General features: G+C 45.4%; 1 protein-coding gene across 1 annotated transcript in view; it reads right to left on the bottom strand.

Moving 5' to 3' along the window:
* The window catches only part of LOC123733092 (regulator of G-protein signaling 7-like), a gene marked incomplete at its 3' end in the record, with an annotated part of 204,681 nt that overhangs the window by 16,794 nt on the left and 161,995 nt on the right, over positions 1–25,892 (bottom strand). Inside the window, exons 4-18 of the mRNA XM_045712427.1 lie at positions 14,381–14,487; positions 14,276–14,282; positions 14,075–14,137; positions 13,861–13,937; positions 13,581–13,650; positions 13,402–13,478; positions 13,166–13,180; positions 11,499–11,568; positions 11,206–11,247; positions 11,029–11,093; positions 10,776–10,815; positions 10,623–10,637; positions 6,234–6,298; positions 5,640–5,716; positions 3,935–4,016 (exon numbers count right to left, since the gene is read on the bottom strand). Coding sequence (XP_045568383.1) covers positions 3,935–4,016; positions 5,640–5,716; positions 6,234–6,298; positions 10,623–10,637; positions 10,776–10,815; positions 11,029–11,093; positions 11,206–11,247; positions 11,499–11,568; positions 13,166–13,180; positions 13,402–13,478; positions 13,581–13,650; positions 13,861–13,937; positions 14,075–14,137; positions 14,276–14,282; positions 14,381–14,487 — 872 coding nt within the window. The remainder of the gene's footprint in view (positions 1–3,934; positions 4,017–5,639; positions 5,717–6,233; positions 6,299–10,622; positions 10,638–10,775; positions 10,816–11,028; positions 11,094–11,205; positions 11,248–11,498; positions 11,569–13,165; positions 13,181–13,401; positions 13,479–13,580; positions 13,651–13,860; positions 13,938–14,074; positions 14,138–14,275; positions 14,283–14,380; positions 14,488–25,892) is intronic.

The raw sequence follows: 25,892 nt of genomic DNA, 5'->3' as shown, positions 1-25,892 counted from the left end.
ACAGCCCATTCACACTGATATACAGAGGAGCAGGACAAGGACAGCCCATTCACACTGATATACCGAGGATCAGGACAAGGACAGCCCATTCAAACTGATATACAGAGGAGCAGGACAAGGACAGCCCATTCAAACTGATATACAGAGGAACAAGACAAGGACAGCCCATTCACACTGATATACAGATGAGCAGGACAAGGACAGTCCATTCAAACTGATTCAGAGGAGCAAGACAAGGACAGCCCATTCACACTGATATACAGAGGAGCAAGACAAGGACAGCCCATTCAGACTGATATACAGAGGAGCAGGACAAGGACAGCCCATTCAAACTGATATACAGAGGAGCAATACAAGGACAGCCCATTCACACTGATATACAGAGGAACAAGACAAGGACAGCCCATTCACACTGATATACAGAGGAACAAGACAAGGACAGCCCATTCACACTGATATACAGAGGAGCAGGACAAGGACAGCACATTCAAACTGATACAGAGGAACAAGACAAGGACAGCTCATTCACACTGATATACAGAGGAGCAGGACAAGGACAGCCCATTCAAACTGACATACAGAGGAGCAGGACATCCTCTCTCTCTCTGTCACTGCTGTCGCCACATCCTCTCTCTCTGTCACTGCTGTCGCCACATCCTCTCTCTATCTCTCTCTGTCACTGCTGTCGCCACATCCTCTCTCTCTGTCACTGCTGTCGCCACATCCTCTCTATTTCTCTCTGTCACTGCTGTCTCCACATCCTCTCTCTCTCTCTATCACTGCTGTCGCCACATCCTCTCTATCTCTCTCCGTCACTGCTGTCACCACATCCTCTCTCTATCTCTCTCTGTCACTGCTGTCGCCACATTCTCTTTCTCTGTCACTGCTGTCGCCACATCCTCTCTCTCTGTCACTGCTGTCGCCACATCCTCTCTCTCTGTCACTGCTGTCGCCACATCCTCTCTCTCTGTCACTGCTGTCGCCACATCCTCTCTATCTCTCTCTGTCACTGCTGTCTCCACATCCTCTCTCTCTCTCTATCACTGCTGTCGCCACATCCTCTCTATCTCTCTGTCACTGCTGTCGCCACATCCTCTCTATCTCTCTCTGTCACTGCTGTCCCCACATCCTCTCTCACTCTCTCTCTCTCTCTGTCACTGCTGTCACCACATCCTCTCTCTCTGTCACTGCTGTCGCCACATCCTCTCTATCTCTCTCTGTCACTGCTGTCTCCACATCCTCTCTCTCTCTCTATCACTGCTGTCGCCACATCCTCTCTATCTCTCTCTGTCACTGCTGTCGCCACATTCTCTCTCTCTGTCACTGCTGTCGCCACATCCTCTCTCTCTGTCACTGCTGTCGCCACATCCCCTCTCTCTGTCACTGCTGTCGCCACATCCTCTCTCTCTCTCTATCACTGCTGTCGCCACATCCTCTCTATCTCTCTCTGTCACTGCTGTCTCCACATCCTCTCTCTCTCTCTATCGCTGCTGTCGCCACATCCTCTCTATCTCTCTCTGTCACTGCTGTCGCCACATCCTCTCTATCTCTCTCTGTCACTGCTGTCCCCACATCCTCTCTCTCTCTCTCTCTCTCTCTCTCTCTCTGTCACTGCTGTCACCACATCCTCTCTCTCTTCTCATTCTCTCTTCAACTGAACCATTCAATAATAGTCTTCTAGTCATGTGTCTACACGGCCAGCTCAAAGACTCCCGTAAAGTAAAACCTATACATTAGCTACATCAATTACAGTATTACAGTAGATATTACAGTAGATATTACAGTACATATTACAGTCCATATTACCGTAGATATTACAGTCCATATTACAGTAGATATTACCGTAGATATTACAGTACATATGACAATCCATACCTTTCTTGTTTTATGAGGCTGCTTCATCCTTGAGGACTTCTTGATGTCGGCTTCTGTTGTGTTCACACATCAAGGCTGTATAGAAAAACAAGGAACAAGGAACAAAGGACACATTTCCATCAGTCTTCTCCAGGCTATGGAGAGAAACAAGGACACATTTCCATCAGTCTTCTCCAGGCTATGGAGAGAAACAAGGACACATTTCCATCAGTCTTCTCCAGGCTGTATAGAGGAACAAGGACACATGTCCATCAGTCTTCTCCAGGCTGTATAGAGGAACAAGGACACATTTCCATCAGTCTTCTCCAGGCTGTGGAGAGAAACAAGGACACATTTCCATCAGTCTTCTCCAGGCTGCATAGAGAAACAAGGACACATTTCCATCAGTCTTCTCCAGGCTGCATAGAGAAACAAGGACACATTTCCATCAGTCTTCTCCAGGCTATGGAGAGAAACAAGGACACATTTCCATCAGTCTTCTCCAGGCTGTATAGAGGAACAAGGACACATGTCCATCAGTCTTCTCCAGGCTGTATAGAGAAACAAGGACACATTTCCATCAGTCTTCTCCAGGCTGTATAGAGAAACAAGGACACATTTCCATCAGTCTTCTCCAGGCTGTGGAACAAGGACAAAAAACAATTATACATTTGGTTCAATTCATGAAAAGTGCCCTTTTGATATTTTAAGTAGAAATTGTGCAACAATATTGAATTTTAAAAGCCTGTTATATTAAATTGCCCTTTTAGTATAGACAACATGGAAAATTCAATAAATCTGACTTGCTAAAGTGCCAATATTCATCATTTTGACATGTTCCTCTGTGACCTCTGGGAAGGTTCTCCACCAATAGAGCGACGCACAATTGCCCCAGCGTCGTCCGGGTTCGGGTTTAGCCAGGGTAGGCCGTCATTTTAAATTACAATTTGTTCTTAACTGACTTGCCTAGTTAAAATAAAGGTTAAAAAGAAATTGCTTTGACAAAGTAATTTCTGAAAATGATTGATTTCATGTGACTAGTGATTCATTTACTTCTGTCCCTCATGTTACATGAACTGAACTCTCGTTTTAACATGGTTAAACTATCCTTTTTTTGTGTCCAATATATATCTTTTTAATAGATTTTCTCTAAAACTCAACTTCAAAACATTCTCCCGCAACCCGCCTCACCCAATGTGGTGCGGATCACTTTTTTTCTGAAGTGTTATTCACCTCGAATTCAGAATCCCCCAACAGAAGCTAGCTAGCTCACTAGCTACCAGCTATCAGTCAGCTAACCACTGCTAGCGGTCATCAGCTAACCTTTAGCTCGGAAAGCTCTCGCCAGTTTTGTACAACGCGACTCAAACCAGAGCACGCCGGACATATTTTCTCTCCATATCCCCGGGATTCCTATCGCAAAACTCTGAACCTTTTCAACTGGATCTTCGCAGCTAGCTAGCTGCTATCCGAGTACTGGCTAACGTCGGTCCCGAAGAAAGCACCAATTAGCCTGGAGCTAGCCAGGCTAATCTAGGCCCATTCTCCCGGCTAGCTAAAAGAGGCCCATCAGCCACTCCTGGGCTACAATACCCGGACCCCTTCTACTGCCGGTGCCTGTACATAGCCCATCTGTAAATAGCCCATCCAATCTACCTCATCCCCATACTGTATTTATTTATTTATCTTGCTCCTTCGCACCCCAGTATCTCTACTTGCACATTCATCTTCTGTACATCTACCATTTCAGTGTTTAATTGCTATATTGTAATTACTTCGCCACCATGGTCTATTTATTGCTTCACAGTGTATCTCTCTGAACACAACACAGTGTATCTATATTTTTACCACTGGTCTGTGGTGACAGGGAAACAGAGAGAGGTTGTATTTTTACCACTGGTCTGTGGTGACAGGGAAACAGAGAGAGGTTGTATTCTTACCACTGGTCTGTGGTGACAGGGAAACAGAGAGAGGTTGTATTTTTTACCACTGGTCTGTGGTGACAGGGAAACAGAGAGAGATTGTATTTTTTACCACTGGTCTGTGGTGACAGGGAAACAGAGAGAGGTTGTTTTCTTACCACTGGTCTGTGCACATCCCAGAATGCTCTCTCTTGACTGTCCAGAATCTTCCTCTCAATTGTGTCTCTCTTCTTGTCAACTCTGTGTTAAAGGATAGAGGATAGAGGTGGACACCTTGTAACACAGACATCCCATCATTCATTTAGTTACAGATGTAGGTTCTTCTTTTGATCACCCTGTTGTAGATGAACTTTCTTGAAATGTAGGAAAAGTAAAACGTGTAGTGTATTTAAGGTTTAAAAAGGCTTCTGAAGTTTGTAATTTTCACTTAGAAATTTCAGACTGGATTTTCTCTAACAATAAATGTATCAACCCTTGGAAACATGTTCATTATTTATAATCTACATAATAATAATTTTGATTTTCTGTTGCTGCAGGATAGTTTCCTGCTGTAGCAAACAGGCTCAAATTAAGATCCTACATCTGTACACTCCTCCTCTCCTCTCCTCTCCTCTCCTCTCCTCTCCTCTCCTCTCCTCTCCTCTCCTCTCCTCTCCTCTCCTCTCCTCTCCTCTCCTCTCCTCTCCTATCTCCTCTCCTCTCCTGCCCTCCCCTTCTCTCCTGCCTCCTGCCTCCTCTCCTCTCTTCTCCTCTGCCACCTCCCCTTCTCTCCTGCCTCCTCTCGCCTCCTCTCCTCTCCTCTCCTCTCCTCTCCTCTCCTCTCCTCTCCTCTCCTCTCCTCTCCTCTCCTCTCCTCTCCTCTCCTCTCCTCTCCTCTCCTCTCCTCTCGTCTCGTCTCGTCTCCTCTCCTATCTCCTCTCCTGCCCTCCCCTTCTCTCCTGCCTCCTGCCTCCTCTCCTCTCTTCTCCTCTGCCACCTCCCCTTCTCTCCTGCCTCCTCTCCTCTCCTCTCCTCTCCTCTCCTCTCCTCTCCTCTCCTCTCCTCTCCTCTCCTCTCCTCTCCTCTCCTCTCCTCTCCTGCCTCCCCTTCTCTCCTCTCCTGCCTCCCCTTCTCTCCTGCCTCCTCTCCTCTCCTCTCTACTCTCCTGCCTTCTCTCCTCTCCTGCCTCCTCTCCTCTCCCGCCTCCCCTTCTCTCCTCTCCTCTCCTGCCTCCCCTTCTCTCCTCTCCTCTCCTCTCCCCTTCTCTCCTCCTCTCCTCCTCTCCTCTCCTGCCTCCCCGCCTCCTCTCCTCTCCCCTTCTCTCCTCTCCTCTCCTCTCCTCTCCTCTCCTCTCCTCTCCTCTCCTCTCCCCTTCTCTCCTCCTCTCCTCCTCTCCTCCTCTACTCTCCTCTCCTCTCCCCTTCTCTCGTCCTCTCCTCTCCCCTTCTCGCCTCCTCTCCTCTCCTCTCCTCCTCTCCTCTCCTGCCTCCCCGCCTCCTCTCCTCTGCTCTCCTCTCCTCTCCTCCATCTCTCTTCTCCTCTCCTCTCCCGCCTTTCCTTCTCTCCTCTCCCGCCTCCCCTTCTCTCCTCTCCCGCCTCCCCTTCTCTCCTCCTCTCCTCTTCTCTCCTCTCCCCCCCTTCTCTCCTCTCCTCTCTTTCCACATCTGTGAGTAAATTGAGGCAGAGCCCTTGATGCTGTGTTGTTGGGGGGAAAGGGCTGTTTTACCAGTCAAGTCTGCATGCATAAATTCAGCCCAACATGGGCTTGCAGCCCAAAATGGTCCTCTATTCCCTACATAGTGCACTACTTATAACCAAGGGCCAACTAGCACCCATAGTAGTGCACTGTGTAGGGGATAGGGTGCCATTGGAGGAGACACTTACTTTGCTTGTGGTTCAGCTTGCATAAATATAAACTCCCATTTCCTGGCGAAAGCCCTCTGCAGTCTGGCTAGGCTCTCCTGAAACACACAGAAACATACAAACACTTAGTGTCTTACAGTTTGAGTACCTCTTACATAAAGCTCTGAGGGGACTAATAAAGTATGTTTTTTTAAATGTCATTTAATACAGTAGTTAACTGCTTTTCAAACTAAGCAGCCTTGTCTCCATCAAGTGGAGGACTGGCTGATTGTTCTTTACGCTAGGATGGAGACGACTGATACAGTAGAATAGAGGAGGGGGAGGGAGGGAGGAGGAGGGAGGGAGGGGGAGAGGGCAGGAGGAGATGGAGGAGGAGGGAAAAGGTGGAGGGAGGGAAGGAGGGTGAAGGTGGAGGGAGGGAGGGAGGGAGGGAGGGAGGGAGGGAGGGAGGGGAGGTGGAGAGAGGGAGGGAGGAGGTGGAAGAGGGAGGAAGAGGGAGGGAGGATGGAAAAGGAGGAGGTGGAGGAGGTTGAGAAGGAGATGAGGGAAGGAGAGAGAGGGAGGAGAGGAGGGAGGGAGGAGGCAGAGTAGGAGGAAGGAGAGGAGGAAGCTTACAGCCTCGTAGTCAGCCAGCTCCAGACGGGCTTTGTTTTGCATTGTTCTTTTGCAGAGGTAAACAGCTGAAAGAGACAGATGTGGAAAACAGTCCGTCAGAGTACAGTCAGCAGAAACAGTCAGTAAGCAGAAACAGTCAGTCAGCAGAAACAGTCAGTCAGAGAACAGTCAATCAGAGAACAGTCAGTCAGCAGAAACAGTCAGTCAGAGAACAGTCAGCAGAAACAGTCAGTCAGCAGAAACAGTCAGTCAGAGAACAGTCAGCAGAAACAGTCAGTCAGCAGAAACAGTCAGTCAGAGAACAGTCAGCAGAAACAGTCAGTCAGCAGAAACAGTTAGTCAGAGAACAGAAACGGTCAATTAGTCAGAAAAAATTTGTCAGCAGAAACAGTCAGTCAGGAGAAATATTGTGCTAAAGATGTGCTACCTTGTCCCGGACCTGCTGTTTCTCCCTCCCTCCCTCCCATTTCGACTCTCTCTCTCTCTCTCTCTCACTCTCACTCTCACTCTCACTCTCACTCTAACTCTAACTCTAACTCTGAATCTGAATGATCGGCAATGAAAAGCCAACTGACATTTACTCCTGAGGTGCTGACCTGTTTCACCCTCGACAACCACTGTGATATTATTTGACCATGCTGGTCATGGCTTCATAAATAAATGTGATTGATTGACTGAAATAGTCAGTAGAAACAGATACATGCAGTTAGTTATGCAGTGGTTTTCCCTGCTTGGCTAAGCAAGGCTTCCGTGGCAAACAGACAAAGCTATCCCCAAGCTATCCTACAGTCCACTTCATCTATCCCCAAGCTATCCTACAGTCCACTTCATCTATCCCCAAGCTATCCTACAGTCCACTCCATCTATCCCCAAGCTATCCTACAGTCCACTTCATCTATCCCCAAGCTATCCTACAGTCCACTTCATCTATCCCCAAGCTATCCCACAGTCCACTCCATCTATCCCCAAGCTATCCTACAGTCCACTTCATCTATCCCCAAGCTATCCTACAGTCCACTTCATCTATCCCCAAGCTATCCTACAGTCCACTTCATCTATCCCCAAGCTATCCTACAGTCCACTCCATCTATCCCCAAGCTATCCTACAGTCCACTTAATCTATCCCCAAGCTATCCTACAGTCCACTTCATCTATCCCCAAGCAATCCTACAGTCCACTTCATCTATCCCCAAGCTATCCTACAGTCCACTTCATCTATCCCCAAGCTATCCTACAGTCCACTTCATCTATCACCAAGCTATCCTACAGTCCACTCCATCTATCCCCAAGCTATCCTACAGTCCACTTCATCTATCCCCAAGCTATCCTACAGTCCACTTCATCTATCCCCAAGCTATCATACAGTCCACTTCATCTATCCCCAAGCTATCCTACAGTCCACTTCATCTATCCCACAGTCCACTCCATCTATCCCCAAGCTATCCTACAGTCCACTTCATCTATCCCCAAGCTATCCTACAGTCCACTTCATCTATCCCCAAGCTATCCTACAGTCCACTCCATCTATCCCCAAGCTATCCTACAGTCCACTTCATCTATCCCCAAGCTATCCTACAGTCCACTTCATCTATCCCCAAGCTATCCTACAGTCCACTTCATCTATCCCCAAGCTATCCTACAGTCCACTTCATCTATCCCCAAGCTATCCTACAGTCCACTTCATCTATCCCCAAGCTATCCTACAGTCCACTTCATCTATCCCCAAGCTATCCTACAGTCCACTCCATCTATCCCCAAGCTATCCTACAGTCCACTTCATCTATCCCCAAGCTATCCTACAGTCCACTTCATCTATCCCCAAGCTATCCTACAGTCCACTCCATCTATCCCCAAGCTATCCTACAGTCCACATACGTAATATCTTATGTTTCACCGAGTCGCGGCTGAACGACGACACGGATAATATAGAGCTGGCTGGCTTCTCAGTGCATCGGCAGGACAGAGCAGCTACGTCTGGTAAGACAAGGGGTGGGGGTGTGTGTCGATGTGTCAATAGCTGCTGGTGCACGATGTCTAATATTAAAGAAGTCTCGAGGTATTGCTCGCCTGAGGTAGAGTACCTCATGTTAAGCTGTAGACCACACTATCTACCAAGAGATTTCTCATCTATATTATTCGTAGCAGTCTATTTACCACCACAACCCGATGCTGGCACTAAGACCGCACTCAATGAGCTGTATAAGGCCATAAGCAAACAAGAAAATGCAAAACAATAGAAGCGGCGCTCCTAGTGTCCGGGAACTTTAATGCAGGCAAACTTAAATCCGTTTTACCTAATTTCTACCAGCATGTCACATGTGCAACCAAAGGAAAAAACTCAAGACCACATTTACTCCACAAACAGAGACGCATACACAGTTATCCCTCGCCCTCCATTTGGCAAATCTGACCATAACTCTATCTTCCTGCTTACAAGCAAAAACTAAAGCAGGAAGTACCAGTGACTCGCTCAATACGGAAGTGGTCAGATGACGCGGATGCTAAGCTACAGGACTGTTTTGCTGCACAGACTGGAATATGTTCTGGGATTCATCCAATGGCATTGAGGAGTATACCACCTCAGTCATCGGCTTCATCAATAAGTGCATCGATGACGTCGTCCCCACAGTGACTGTACGTACATATCCCAACCAGAAGCCATGGATTACAGGCAACATCCGCATCGAGCTAAAGGCTGGAGCTGCCGCTTTCAAGGAGCGGAAGACTAATCCAGACGCTTATAATAAATCCCGCTATTCAGACAAAACATCAAACAGGCAAAGCATCAATACAGGACTAAGATTGAATCCTACGGCTCCTACGGCTCTGACGCTCGTCGAATGTGGCAGGGCTTTCAAACTATTACGCACAACAAAGGGAAACCCAGCTGCGAGCTGCCCAGTGACGCGAGCCTACCAGATGAGCTGAATGCCTTTTATGCTCGCTTCGAGGCAAGCAACACTGAAGCATGCATGAGAGCACCAGCTGTTCCGGATGACTGTATGATCACGCTCTCCGTAGCCGATGTGAGGAAAACATTTAAACAGGTCAACATTCACAAGGTCGTGGGGCCAGACGGATTACCAGGACGTGTACTCAGAGCATGCGCTGACCAACTGGAAAGTGTCTTCACTGCCAGTAAAAAAAATTAAGAAAAACCAGAAGAGGAAGCTGAAGAGTTGGAGAGAGTGACAGTACAAGCTGACTGAGAGTCTGTGTTAGAATCGTTTGGGTCCATAGAGAAAGAAAAAACCGAAGAGGAAGCTGAAGAGTTGGAGAGAGTGACAGTACTAACTGACTGACACCTTACAGATGATATTATACTGTAACTATGGGGCTCATTGACAGCTGCCGTTTGTTTGGCTGTCTACTGAAGCTGTCTGAAGGGTCCATGACGAGCTCGTCAATCAGACTAGAACAGAACAGTGTTTAACACACACAGAGAGAGAGAGAGAGAGAGAGAGAGAGAGAGAGAGAGAGAGAGAGAGAGAGAGAGAGAGAGAGAGAGAGAGAGAGAGAGAGAGAGAGAGAGAGAGAGAGAGAGAGAGAGAGAGAGAGAGAGAGAGAGAGAGAGAGAGAGAGAGAGAGAGAGAGAGAGAGAGAGAGAGAGAGAGAGAGAGAGAGAGAGAGAGAGAGAGAGAGAGAGAGAGAGAGAACCGCTTGGCTGGAATACTAGCTTTTAATATTGATCTGTAAACATTAGCTATAGTTTATAACTGATCTGTAAACATTACCTATGGTTTATACCTGATCTGTAAACATTACCTATAGTTTATACCTGATCTGTAATCATTACCTATAGTTTATACCTGATCTGTAAACATTACCTATAGTTTATACCTGATCTCTAAACATTAGCTATAGTTTATACCTGATCTGTAAACATTACCTATAGTTTATACCTGATCTGTAAACATTACCTATAGTTTATACCTAATCTGTAAACATTACCTATAGTTTATACCTGATCTGTAATCATTACCTATAGTTTATACCTGATCTGTAAACATTACCTATAGTTTATACCTGATCTGTAAACATTTGCTATAGTTTATAACTGATCTGTAAACATTACCTATAGTTTATACCTGATCTGTAAACATTACCTATAGTTTATACCTGATCTGTAAACATTACCTATAGTTTATACCTGATCTGTAAACATTACCTATAGTTTATACCGGCTGCATCACTCTATCAAAGTATTACTAGGCAATATTAATAGAATACTGCTGTTTCAGGTATTTAGATAATATTAGATCAACTGAAGGGATATGTGCTTTGTACAGTACTGAATGTTTCTTCTCTCTCTACGTCCTACTGGGATAGTGTTGTCTTTGTAGATGAGGGTTTGACTGGTTCAATTACTACAGTAGAAGGTGATCTTACCTTGGTACCTGAAACCTGTAGAAAGGGGGTCTTATCTTAGTACCTGAAACCTGTAGAAGGGGGATCTTATCTTACCTTAGTACCTGAAACCTGTAGAAGGAGGATCTTATCTTAGTACCTGAAACCTGTAGAAGGGGGGTCTTATCTTGGTACCTGAAGCCTGTAGAAGGGGGATCTTATCGTATCTTAGTACCTGAAACATGTAAAGGGATACTTATCGTAGCTTAGTACCTGAAACCTGTAGAAGGGGGATCTTATCTTAGTACCTGAAACCTGTAGAAGGGGGATCTTATCTTAGTACCTGAAACCTGTAGAAGGGGGATCTTATCTTAGTACCTGAAACCTGTAGAAGGGGGATCTTATCTTAGTACCTGAAACCTGTAGGAGGGGGATCTTATCTTAGTACCTGAAACATGTAGAAGGGGGATCTTATCTTAGTACCTGAAACCTGTAGAAGGGGGATCTTAGGACCTGAAACATGTAGAAGGGGATCTTATCTTATCTTAGTACCTGAAACCTGTAGAAGGGGATCATATCTTATCTTAGTACCTGAAACCTGTAGAAGGGGATCGAATCTTAGTACCTGAAACCTGTAGAAGGGGGATCTTATCTTGGTACCTGAAACCTGTAGAAGGGGGGTCTTATCTTATCTTAGTACCTGAAACCTGTAGAAGGGGGATCTTATCTTATCTTAGTACCTGAAACCTGTAGAAGGGGGATCTTATCTTGGTACCTGCAACCTGTAGAAGGGGGATCTTATCTTGGTACCTGCAACCTGTAGAAGGGGATCTTATCTTAGTACCTGAAACCTGTAGAAGGGGGATCTTATCTTAGTACCTGAAACCTGTAGAAGGGGGTCTTATCTTATCTTAGTACCTGAAACCTGTAGAAGGGGGATCTTATCTTGAAACCTGTAGAAGGGGGATCTTACCTTAGTACCTGAAACCTGTAGAAGGGGGATCTTATCTTATCTTAGTACCTGAAACCTGTAGAAGGGGGATCTTATCTTAGTACCTGAAACCTGTAGAAGGGGGTCTTATCTTATCCTCTTGGGGCTAGGTGGGACGCTAGCGTGCCACCTGTGGTGCACTCCATCAACAGCAGGTGCATTTCAAGAGCGGCAAATTTGAATCCAAATAAATGTCAAAATTCAAATTTTTCAAAAATACAACTATGTTACACCATTTGAAAGATAAACATCTCCTTAATCTAACCACGTTTTACGATTTCAAAAAGGTTTTACGGCGAAAGCATAAATTTAGAGTATGTTAGGACAGTACATTTACAAGAGTTGTGTGTAATGTTTTGTCAAGTCAAAGACAGGGTCACCAAAACCATAAAACCAGCTAAAATGATACACTAACCTTTTACAATCTCCATCAGATGACACTCCTAGGACATTATGTTAGACAATGCATGCATTTTTAGTTCTATCAAGTTCATATTTATATACAAAAACAGCGTTTTACTATGGCATTGATGTTGAGGAAATCGTTTCCCTCCAATAACCGGCAGTCAAGTCAGCGTCACAAATTAAATAATTAAAATTAGAAAACATTGGTAAAATATTATATTGTCATTTAAAGAATTATAGATTTACATCTTTTGAACGCAATCAACTTGCCAGATTTAAAAATAACCTTACTGGGAAATCACACTTTGCAATAATCTGAGCACTGTGCCCAGAAAAATACGCGTTGCGATACAGACTAGACGTCATGTTGGGGAGATCTAAAATCGAAAATACTATGTAAATAATCCATTACCTTTGATTCTCTTCATCAGATGTCACTTCCAGGTATCACAGGTCCATAACGAATGTAGTTTTGTTCAAAAAAGCTCATCATTTATGTCCAAAAATCTCCGTCTCGTTAGCACATGATGTAAGCCAGCCGGACTTCTCGTCATGAACGAGGGGAAAAAATATATTTCCGTTCGTTCAAACATGTCAAACGTTGTATAGCATAAATCATTAGGGCCTTTTTAACCAGAACATGAATAATATTCAAGGTGGACGAATGCATAGCCTTTTATAACGTATTGGAACGAGGGTACCCAACATGAAGTAGCGCCAGGTGTCTAATGGGACATCACCGTTCCATGGCTCTTGTTCGGTCAGATCTCCCTCCAGAAGACTCAAAACACTTTGTAAAGGCTGGTGACATCTAGTGGAAGCAATAGGAAGTGCCAAAATATTCCTAAACCCCTGTGTTTTTCAATGGGAGAGGTTTAAAGTCAATACAACACATCAGGTATCCACTTCCTGTCAGAAAATGTCTCAGGGTTTTGCCTGCCAAATGAGTTCTGTTATACTCACAGACACCATTCAAACAGTTTTGGAAACTTTAGAGTGTTTTCTATCCATATATAATAAGTATATGCATATTCTAGTTACTGGGTAGGATTAGTAACCAGATTAAATCGGGTACATTTTTTTTATCCAGACGTGCAAATGCTGCCCCCTAGACCCAACAGGTTAACTTAGTATCTGAAACCTGTAGAAGGGGGATCTTATCTTGAAACCTGTAGAAGGGGGATCTTACCTTAGTACCTGAAACCTGTAGAAGGGGGATCTTATCTTATCTTAGTACCTGAAACCTGTAGAAGGGGATCATATCTTATCTTAGTACCTGAAACCTGTAGAAGGGGATCGAATCTTAGTACCTGAAACCTGTAGAAGGGGGATCTTATCTTGGTACCTGAAACCTGTAGAAGGGGGGTCTTATCTTATCTTAGTACCTGAAACCTGTAGAAGGGGGATCTTATCTTATCTTAGTACCTGAAACCTGTAGAAGGGGGATCTTATCTTGGTACCTGCAACCTGTAGAAGGGGGATCTTATCTTGGTACCTGCAACCTGTAGAAGGGGGATCTTATCTTAGTACCTGAAACCTGTAGAAGGGGGATCTTATCTTAGTACCTGAAACCTGTAGAAGGGGGTCTTATCTTATCTTAGTACCTGAAACCTGTAGAAGGGGGATCTTATCTTGAAACCTGTAGAAGGGGGATCTTACCTTAGTACCTGAAACCTGTAGAAAGGGGATCTTATCTTATCTTAGTACCTGAAACCTGTAGAAGGGGGATCTTATCTTAGTACCTGAAACCTGTAGAAGGGGGTCTTATCTTATCTTAGTACCTGAAACCTGTAGAAGGGGGATCTTATCTTGAAACCTGTAGAAGGGGGATCTTACCTTAGTACCTGAAACCTGTAGAAGGGGGATCTTATCTTATCTTAGTACCTGAAACCTGTAGAAGGGGGATCTTATCTTGGTACCTGCAACCTGTAGAAGGGGGATCTTATCTTTGTACCTGAAACCTGTAGAAGGGGGATCTTATCTTAGTACCTGAAACCTGTAGAAGGGGGATCTTATCTTAGTACCTGAAACCTGTAGAAGGGGGATCTTATCTTAGTACCTGAAACCTGTAGAAGGGGGTCTTATCTTATCTTAGTACCTGAAACCTGTAGAAGGGGGATCTTATCTTGAAACCTGTAGAAGGGGGATCTTATCTTGAAACCTGTAGAAGGGGGATCTTACCTTAGTACCTGAAACCTGTAGAAGGGGGATCTTATCTTATCTTAGTACCTGAAACCTGTAGAAGGGGGATCTTATCTTGGTACCTGCAACCTGTAGAAGTGGGATCTTATCTTGGTACCTGAAACCTGTGGAAGGGGGATCTTAGTACCTGAAACCTGTAGAAGGGGGATCTTATCTTATCTTAGTACCTGAAACCTGTAGAAGGGGGATCTTATCTTAGTACCTGAAACCTGTAGAAGGTTCCATCGTCCTTCAGTGTGAGCACATGGTCTGAGATGGGGAAGAAGTAGCCGTGGGCCGCCATGAGAGTGCCAAGGTGGAGTGCCTCTACTGTAACACAACAACAAAAACATCATCAACAATAACAACAACATCATCAACAATAACAACATCAACAATAACAACAAAATCATCAACAATAACATATTCAACAACAACATCAACAAAAACATCAACAATAACAACATCATCATCAACAATCTCCACTGCTAAACATCAACAATAACAACATCATCAACAATAACAACAACATCATCATCAATCTCCACTGCTAAACAACATCAATCCCACCATGTTTCAACATTGGTAGAGACTGTTTTAATTAAGCTCTCCCCCTCACCCCACAGAGCTCTAACTAAGGCGTTGAGGCCGATACGTAAAGCTTAATAAAGAGCAGTGAGGCTAGCCAGAGTAGTGATACTATCCAGAGCAGTGACACTATCCAGAGCAGTGAGACTATCCAGAGCAGAGATACTATCCAGAGCAGTGATACTATCCAGAGCAGAGATACTATCCAGTGCAGAGATACTATCCAGAGTAGTGATACTATCCAGAGTAGTGATTCTATCCAGAGCAGTGATACTATCCAGAGCAGTGATACTATCCAGAGCAGTGATACTATCCAGAGCAGTGATACTATCCAGAGCAGTGATAAAATCCAGAGCAGTGATACTATCCAGAGCAGTGACCATGAGCAGTGACCATGAGCAGTGATACTATCCAGAGCAGTGATACTATCCAGAGTAGTGAAGCTATCCAGAGCAGTGATGCTATCCAGAGCAGTGATGCTATCCAGAGCAGTGAAGCTATCCAGAGCAGTGATACTATCCAGAGCAGTGATACTATCCAGAGCAGTGATTCTATCCAGAGCAGTGAGATTAGCCAGAGCAGTTATACTATCCAGAGTAGTGACACTATCCAGAGCAGTGATACTATCCAGAGCAGTGATACTATCCAGAGCAGCGACACTATCCAGATCAGTGATACTATCCAGAGCAGTGACCAGAGCAGTGATACTATCCAGAGCAGTGATACTATCCAGAGCAGTGATACTATCCAGAGCAGTGATACTATCCAGAGCAGTGATACAATCCAGAGCAGAGATACTATCCAGAGCAGTGATACTATCCAGAGCAGTGAAGCTATCCAGAGCAGTGAGACTAGCCAGAGCAGTGATTCTATCCAGAGCAGTGAGACTAGCCAGAGCAGTTATACTATCCAGAGTAGTGATACTATCCAGAGCAGTGACCAGAGCAGTGATACTATCCAGAGCAGTGACCAGAGCAGTGATACTATCCAGAGCAGTGATACTATCCAGAGCAGTGATACTATCCAGAGCATGATGCTATCCAAAGCAGTGATGCTATCCGGAGCAGTGAAGCTATCCAGAGCAGTGATACTATCCAGAGCAATGATACTATCCAGAGCAGTGATTCTATCCAGAGCAGTGAGACTAGCCAGAGCAGTTATACTATCCAGAGTAGTGATACTATCCAGAGCAGTGATACTATCCAGAGCAGTGATACTATCCAGAGCAGTGATACTATCCAGAGCAGTGACCAGAGCAGTGATACTATCCAGAGCAGTGATACTATCCAGAGTAGTGAAGCTATCCAGAGCAGTGATACTATCCAGAGCAGTGATACTATCCAGAGCAGTGACCAGAGCAGTGATACTATCCAGAGCAGTGATACTATCCAGAGCAGTGATACTATCCAGAGCAGTGATACTATCCAGAGCAGTGATACAATCCAGAGCAGTGAGACTAGCCAGAGCAGTGATTCTATCCAGAGCAGTGAGACTAGCCAGAGCAGTGATTCTATCCAGAGCAGTGAGACTAGCCAGAGCAGTTATACTATCCAGAGTAGTGATACTATCCAGAGCAGTGACCAGAGCAGTGATACTATCCAGAGCAGTGACCAGAGCAGTGATACTATCCAGAGCATGATGCTATCCAAAGCAGTGATGCTATCCGGAGCAGTGAAGCTATCCAGAGCAGTGATACTATCCAGAGCAATGATACTATCCAGAGCAGTGATTCTATCCAGAGCAGTGAGACTAGCCAGAGCAGTTATACTATCCAGAGTAGTGATACTATCCAGAGCAGTGATACTATCCAGAGCAGTGATACTATCCAGAGCAGTGATACTATCCAGAGCAGTGACCAGAGCAGTGATACTATCCAGAGCAGTGATACTATCCAGAGCAGTGAAGCTATCCAGAGCAGTGATACTATCCAGAGCAGTGATACTATCCAGAGCAGTGACCAGAGCAGTGATACTATCCAGAGCAGTGATACTATCCAGAGTAGTGAAGCTATCCAGAGCAGTGATACTATCCAGAGCAGTGATGCTATCCAGAGCAGTGAAGCTATCCAGAGCAGTGATACTATCCAGAGCAGTGACCAGAGCAGTGATACTATCCAGAGCAGTGATACTATCCAGAGTAGTGAAGCTATCCAGAGCAGTGATACTATCCAGAGCAGTGATGCTATCCAGAGCAGTGAAGCTATCCAGAGCAGTGATACTATCCAGAGCAGTGATACTATCCAGAGCAGTGATTCTATCCAGAGCAGTGAGACTAGCCAGAGCAGTTATACTATCCAGAGTAGTGACACTATCCAGAGCAGTGATACTATCCAGAGCAGTGATACTATCCAGAGCAGTGATACTATCCAGAGCAGCGACACTATCCAGAGCAGTGATACTATCCAGAGCAGTGACCAGAGCAGTGATACTATCCAGAGCAGTGATACTATCCAGAGCAGTGATACAATCCAGAGCAGTGGTACTATCCAGAGTTGTGATACTATCCAGAGCAGTGATACTATTCAGAGCAGTGATACTTTCCAGAGCAGAGATACTATCCAGAGCAGTGATACTATCCAGAGCAGTGAAGCTATCCAGAGCAGTGAAGCTATCCAGAGCAGTGATACTATCCAGAGCAGTGATAGTATCCAGAGCAGTGACCAGAGCAGTGATACTATCCAGAGCAGTGATACTATCCAGAGCAGTGATACTATCCAGAGCAGTGATACTAGCCAGAGCAGTGATACTAGACAGAGCAGTGATACTAGCCAGAGCAGTGATACTATCCAGAGCAGAGATACTATCCAGAGTAGCGATACTATCCAGAGCAGCAATACTATCCAGAGCAGCAATACTATCCAGAGCAGTGATACTATCGAGAGCAGTGATACTATCCAGAGCAGTGATACTATCCAGAGCAGTGATACAATCCAGAGCAGTGGTACTATCCAGAGCAGTGATACTATCCAGAGCAGTGATACTATCCAGAGCAGTGATACTAGCCAGAGCAGTGATACTAGCCAGAGCAGCGATACTATCCAGAGCAGTGATACTATCCAGAGCAGTGATACTATCCAGAACAGTGATACTATCCAGAGCAGTGATACTATCCAGAGCAGTGATACTATCCAGAGCAGTGATACTATCCAGAGCAGTGATACTAGCCAGAGCAGTGATACTAGCCAGAGCAGTGATACTATCCAGAGCAGTGAGACTATCCAGAGCAGTGAATCTATCCAGAGCAGTGATACTATCCAGAGCAGTGATACTATCCAGAGCAGCGACACTATCCAGAGCAATGACCAGAGCAGTGATACTATCCAGAGCAGTGATACTATCCAGAGCAGTGATACTATCCAGAGCAGTGATACTATCCAGAGCAGAGATACTATCCAGAGCAGTGATACTATCCAGAGTAGTGAAGCTATCCAGAGCAGTGATACTATCCAGAGCAGTGATGCTATCCAGAGCAGTGAAGCTATCCAGAGCAGTGATACTATCCAGAGCAGTGATACTATCCAGAACAGTGATACTATCCAGAGCAGTGATACTATCCAGAGCAGTGATACTATCCAGAGCAGTGATACTAGCCAGAGCAGTGATACTAGCCAGAGCAGTGATACTATCCAGAGCAGTGAGACTATCCAGAGCAGTGAATCTATCCAGAGCAGTGATACTATCCAGAGCAGTGATACTATCCAGAGCAGCGACACTATCCAGAGCAATGACCAGAGCAGTGATACTATCCAGAGCAGTGATACTATCCAGAGCAGTGATACTATCCAGAGCAGTGATACTATCCAGAGCAGAGATACTATCCAGAGCAGTGATACTATCCAGAGTAGTGATACTATCCAGAGCAGTGACCAGAGCAGTGATACTATCCAGAGCAATGATACTATCCAGAGCAGTGATACTATCCAGAGCAGTGATACTATCCAGAACAGTGATACTATGCAGAGCAGTGATACTATCCAGAGCAGTGAAGCTATCCAGAGCAGTGATACTAGCCAGAGCAGTGATGCTATCCAGAGCAGTGAGACTAGCCAGAGCAGTTATACTATCCAGAGTAGTGATACTATCCAGAGCAGTGATACTATCCAGAGCAGTGATACTATCCAGAGTAGTGACACTATCCAGAGCAGTGATACTATCCAGAGCAGTGATACTATCAAGAGCAGCGACACTATCCAGAGCAGTGATACTATCCAGAGCAGTGACCAGAGCAGTGATACTATCCAGAGCAGTGATACTATCCAGAGCAGTGATACTATCCAGAGCAGTGATACTATCCAGAGCAGTGATACTATCCAGAGCAGTGATACAATCCAGAGCAGTGGTACTATCCAGAGCAGAGATACTATCCAGAGCAGTGATACTAACCAGAGCAGTGATTCTATCCAGAGCAGTGATACAATCCAGAGCAGTGGTACTAGCCAGAGTAGTGATACTATACAGAGCAGTGATACTATACAGAGCAGTGATACTATCTAGAGCAGAGATACTATCCAGAGCAGTGATACTATCCAAAGCAGTGAAGCTATCCAGAGCAGTGATACTATCCAGAGCAGTGATACTAGCCAGAGCAGTGATTCTATCCAGAGCAGTGAGTAGCCAGAGCAGATATACTATCCAGAGCAGTGATACTATCCAGAGCAGTGACCAGAGAAGTGATACTATCCAGAGCAGTGATACTATCCAGAGCAGTGATACTATCCAGAGCAGTGACCATGAGCAGTGACCAGAGCAGTGATACTATCCAGAGCAGTGATACTAGCCAGAGCAGTGATACTATCCAGAGCAGTGATACTATCCAGAGCAGTGATACGATCCAGAGCAGTGATACTAGCCAGAGCAGTGATACTAGCCAGAGCAGTGATACTAGCCAGAGCAGTGATACTATCCAGAGCAGAGATACTATCCAGATTAGCGATACTATCCAGAGCAGCGATACTATCCAGAGCAGCGATACTATCCAGAGCAGTGATACTATCCAGAGCAGTGATACTACCCAGAACAGTGATACTATCCAGAGCAGTGATACTATCCAGAGCAGTGATACTAGCCAGAGCAGTGATGCTATCCAGAGCAGTGATACTATCCAGAGCAGTGAAGCTATCCAGAGCAGTGATGCTATCCAGAGCAGTGATTCTATCCAGAGCAGTGAGACTAGCCAGAGCAGTGATACTATCCAGAGCAGTGACCAGAGCAGTGATACTATCCAGAGCAATGATACTATCCAGAGCAGTGATACTATCCAGAGCAGTGATACTATCCAGAGCAGTGATACTATCCAGAGCAGTGATACTATCCAGAACAGTGATACTATGCAGAGCAGTGATACTATCCAGAGCAGTGAAGCTATCCAGAGCAGTGATACTAGCCAGAGCAGTGATGCTATCCAGAGCAGTGAGACTAGCCAGAGCAGTTATACTATCCAGAGTAGTGATACTATCCAGAGCAGTGATACTATCCAGAGCAGTGATACTATCCAGAGTAGTGACACTATCCAGAGCAGTGATACTATCCAGAGCAGTGATACTATCAAGAGCAGCGACACTATCCAGAGCAGTGATACTATCCAGAGCAGTGACCAGAGCAGTGATACTATCCAGAGCAGTGATACTATCCAGAGCAGTGATACTATCCAGAGCAGTGATACAATCCAGAGCAGTGGTACTATCCAGAGCAGAGATACTATCCAGAGCAGTGATACTAGCCAGAGCAGTGATTCTATCCAGAGCAGTGATACAATCCAGAGCAGTGGTACTATCCAGAGTAGTGATACTATCCAGAGCAGTGATACTATACAGTGCAGTGATACTATCTAGAGCAGAGATACTATCCAGAGCAGTGATACTATCCAGAGCAGTGAAGCTATCCAGAGCAGTGATACTATCCAGAGCAGTGATACTAGCCAGAGCAGTGATTCTATCCAGAGCAGTGAGACTAGCCAGAGCAGATATACTATCCAGAGCAGTGATACTATCCAGAGCAGTGACCAGAGAAGTGATACTATCCAGAGCAGTGATACTATCCAGAGCAGTGACCATGAGCAGTGACCAGAGCAGTGATACTATCCAGAGCAGTGATACTAGCCAGAGCAGTGATACTATCCAGAGCAGTGATACTATCCAGAGCAGTGATACTATCCAGAGCAGTGATACGATCCAGAGCAGTGATACTATCCAGAGCAGTGATACTATCCAGAGCAGTGATACTAGCCAGAGCAGTGATACTATCCAGAGCAGAGATACTATCCAGATTAGCGATACAATCCAGAGCAGCGATACTATCCAGAGCAGCGATACTATCCAGAGCAGTGATACTATCCAGAGCAGTGATACTACCCAGAGCAGTGATGCTATCCAGAGCAGTGAAGCTATCCAGAGCAGAGATACTATCCAGATTAGCGATACTATCCAGAGCAGCGATACTATCCAGAGCAGCGATACTATCCAGAGCAGTGATACTAGCCAGAGCAGTGATGCTATCCAGAGCAGTGATGCTATCCAGAGCAGTGAAGCTATCCAGAGCAGTGATGCTATCCAGAGCAGTGATTCTATCCAGAGCAGTGAGACTAGCCAGAGCAGTTATACTATCCAGAGCAGAGATACTATCCAGAGTAGTGATACTATCCAGAGTAGTGATTCTATCCAAAGCAGTGATGCTATCCAGAGCAGTGATGCTATCCACAGCAGTGATGCTATCCAGAGCAGTGAAGGTATCCAGAGCAGTGAAGGTATCCAGAGCAGTGATACTATCCAGAGCAGTGATACTATCCAGAGCAGTGATTCTATCCAGAGCAGTGATACTATCCAGAGCAGTGATACTATCCAGAGCAGTGAAGCTATCCAGAGCAGTGAAGCTATCCAGAGCAGTGATACTATCCAGAGCAGTGATACTATCCAGAGCAGTGACCAGAGCAGTGATACTATCCAGAGCAGTGATACTATCCAGAGCAGTGATACTATCCAGAGCAGTGATACTAGCCAGAGCAGTGATACTAGACAGAGCAGTGATACTAGCCAGAGCAGTGATACTATCCAGAGCAGAGATACTATCCAGAGTAGCGATACTATCCAGAGCAGCAATACTATCCAGAGCAGCAATACTATCCAGAGCAGTGATACTATCGAGAGCAGTGATACTATCCAGAGCAGTGATACTATCCAGAGCAGTGATACAATCCAGAGCAGTGGTACTATCCAGAGCAGTGATACTATCCAGAGCAGTGATACTATCCAGAGCAGTGATACTATCCAGAGCAGTGATACTATCCAGAGCAGCGATACTATCCAGAGCAGTGATACTATCCAGAGCAGTGATACTATCCAGAGCAGTGATACTATCCAGAGCAGTGATACTATCCAGAGCAGTGATACTATCCAGAGCAGTGATACTATCCAGAGCAGTGATACTAGCCAGAGCAGTGATACTATCCAGAGCAGTGAGACTATCCAGAGCAGTGAATCTATCCAGAGCAGTGATACTATCCAGAGCAGTGATACTATCCAGAGCAGCGACACTATCCAGAGCAATGACCAGAGCAGTGATACTATCCAGAGCAGTGATACTATCCAGAGCAGTGATACTATCCAGAGCAGTGATACTATCCAGAGCAGAGATACTATCCAGAGCAGAGATACTATCCAGAGCAGTGATGCTATCCAGAGTAGTGAAGCTATCCAGAGCAGTGATGCTATCCAGAGCAGTGATGCTATCCAGAGCAGTGATGCTATCCAGAGCAGTGAAGCTATCCAGAGCAGTGATGCTATCCAGAGCAGTGATGCTATCCAGAGCAGTGAAGCTATCCAGAGCAGTGATACTATCCAGAGCAGTGATACTATCCAGAGCAGTGGTACTATCCAGAGCAGTGACACTATCCAGAGCAGTGACCCCAGAGCAGTGATACTATCCAGAGCAGTGATACTATCCAGAGCAGTGATACTATCCAGAGCAGTGAAACTATCCAGAGCAGTGATACTATCCAGAGCAGTGATACTATCCAGAGCAGTGATTCTATCCAGAGCAGTGAGACTAGCCAGAGCAGTGATACTATCCAGAGCAGTGACACTATCCAGAGCAGTGATACTATCCAGAGCAGCGACACTATCCAGAGCAGTGATACTATCCAGAGCAGTGATCCAGAGCAGTGATACTATCCAGAGCAGTGATACTATCCAGAGCAGTGATACTATCCAGAGCAGTGATACTATCCAGAGCAGTGATACTATCCAGAGCAGTGATACTATACAGAGCAGTGATACTATCCAGAGCAGAGATACTATCCAGAGCAGTGATACTATCCAGAGCAGTGAAGCTATCCAGAGCAGTGATACTAGCCAGAGCAGTGATTCTATCCAGAGCAGTGAGACTAGCCAGAGCAGTTATACTATCCAGAGCAGTGATACTATCCAGAGCAGTGATACTATCCAGAGCAGTGATACTATCCAGAGCAGTGATACTATCCAGAGCAGTGATACTATCCAGAGCAGTGATACTAGCCAGAGCAGTGATACTATCCAGAGCAGTGATACTATCCAGAGCAGTGATTCTATCCAGAGCAGTGATTCTATCCAGAGCAGTGATACTATCCAGAGCAGTGATACTATCCAGAGCAGTGATGCTAGCCAGAGCAGTGATACTATCCTTAGCAGTGATACTATCCAGAGCAGTGATACTATCCAGAGCAGTGATTCTATCCAGAGCAGTGACACTATCCAGAGCAGTGATACTATCCAGAGCAGTGATACTATCCAGAGCAGTGACCAGAGCAGTGATACTATCCAGAGCAGTGATACTATCCAGAGCAGTGATACTATCCAGAGCAGTGATACTATCCAGAGCAGTGATACTATCCAGAGCAGTGATACTATCCAGAGCAGTGATACTATCCAGAGCAGTGATACTAGCCAGAGCAGTGATACTATCCAGAGCAGTGATACTATCCAGAGCAGTGATACTATCCAGAGCAGTGATACTATCCAGAGCAGTGATACTATCCAGAGCAGTGATACTATCCAGAGCAGTGATACTATCCAGAGCAGTGATACTATCCAGAGCAGTGATACTATCCAGAGCAGTTATACTATCCAGAGCAGTGATACTATCCAGAGCAGTGATACTATCCAGAGCAGTGATACTATCCAGAGCAGTGATACTATCCAGAGCAGTGATACTATCCAGAGCAGTGATACTATCCAGAGCAGTGATACTATCCAGAGCAGTGGTACTATCCAGAGCAGTGATACTATCCAGAGCAGTGATACTATACAGAGCAGTGATACTATCCAGAGCAGAGATACTATCCAGAGCAGTGATACTATCCAGAGCAGTGATGCTATCCAGAGCAGTGATACTAGCCAGAGCAGTGATTCTATCCAGAGCAGTGAGACTATCCAGAGCAGTTATACTATCCAGAGTAGTGATACTATCCAGAGCAGTGATACTATCCAGAGCAGTGATACTATCCAGAGCAGTGACCAGAGCAGTGATACTATCCAGAGCAGTGATACTATCCAGAGCAGTGATACTATCCAGAGCAGTGATACTATCCAGAGCAGTGATACTATCCAGAGCAGTGATACTATCCAGAGCAGTGATACTATCCAGAGCAGTGATACTATCCAGAGCAGTGATACTATCCAGAGCAGCGATACTATCCAGAGCAGCGATACTATCCAGAGCAGTGATACTATCCAGAGCAGTGATACTATCCAGAGCAGTGAGACTATCCAGAGCAGTGATACTATCCAGAGCAGTGATACTATCCAGAGCAGTGATACTATCCAGAGCAGTGATACTATCCAGAGCAGTGATACTATCCAGAGCAGTGATACTATCCAGAGCAGTGATACTATCCAGAGCAGTGATACTATCCAGAGCAGTGAGACTATCCAGAGCAGTGATACTATCCAGAGCAGTGATACTATCCAGAGCAGTGATACTATCCAGAGCAGTGATACTATCCAGAGCAGTGATACTATCCAGAGCAGTGATCTTCCAGAGCAGTGATACTATCCAGAGCAGTGATACTATCCAGAGCAGTGATACTATCCAGAGCAGTGATACTATCCAGAGCAGTGATACTATCCAGAGCAGTGATACTATCCAGAGCAGTGATACTATCCAGAGCAGTGATACTATCCAGAGCAGTGATACTATCCAGAGCAGTGATACTATCCAGAGCAGTGATACTATCCAGAGCAGTGATACTATCCAGAGCAGTGATTCTATCCAGAGCAGTGAGACTAGCCAGAGCAGTTATACTATCCAGAGCAGTGATACTATCCAGAGCAGTGATACTATCCAGAGCAGTGATACTATCCAGAGCAGTGATACTATCCAGAGCAGTGATACTATCCAGAGCAGTGATACTATCCAGAGCAGTGATACTATCCAGAGCAGTGATACTATCCAGAGCAGTGATACTATCCAGAGCAGTGATACTATCCAGAGCAGTGATACTATCCAGAGCAGTGATACTATCCAGAGCAGTGATACTATCCAGAGCAGTGATACTATCCAGAGCAGTGATACTATCCAGAGCAGTGATACTATCCAGAGCAGTGATACTATCCAGAGCAGTGATACTATCCAGAGCAGTGATACTATCCAGAGCAGTGATACTATCCAGAGCAGTGATACTATCCAGAGCAGTGATACTATCCAGAGCAGTGATACTATCCAGAGCAGTGATACTATCCAGAGCAGTGATACTATCCAGAGCAGTGATACTATCCAGAGCAGTGACACTATCCAGAGCAGTGATACTATCCAGAGCAGTGATACTATCCAGAGCAGTGATACTATCCAGAGCAGTGATACTATCCAGAGCAGTGATGCTAGCCAGAGCAGTGATACTATCCTTAGCAGTGATACTATCCAGAGCAGTGATACTATCCAGAGCAGTGATACTATCCAGAGCAGTGATACTATCCAGAGCAGTGATACTATCCAGAGCAGTGATACTATCCAGAGCAGTGATACTATCCAGAGCAGTGATACTATCCAGAGCAGTGATACTATCCAGAGCAGTGATACTATCCAGAGCAGTGATACTATCCAGAGCAGTGATTCTATCCAGAGCAGTGATACTATCCAGAGCAGTGATACTATCCAGAGCAGTGATACTATCCAGAGCAG

Source organism: Salmo salar, unplaced genomic scaffold (genome assembly GCF_905237065.1).
Source record: "Salmo salar unplaced genomic scaffold, Ssal_v3.1, whole genome shotgun sequence".
NCBI classification, from domain to species: domain Eukaryota; kingdom Metazoa; phylum Chordata; class Actinopteri; order Salmoniformes; family Salmonidae; genus Salmo; species Salmo salar.
Note: the sequence above shows the minus strand (reverse complement) of the source record. Positions and strands in the feature narration are given on the sequence as shown.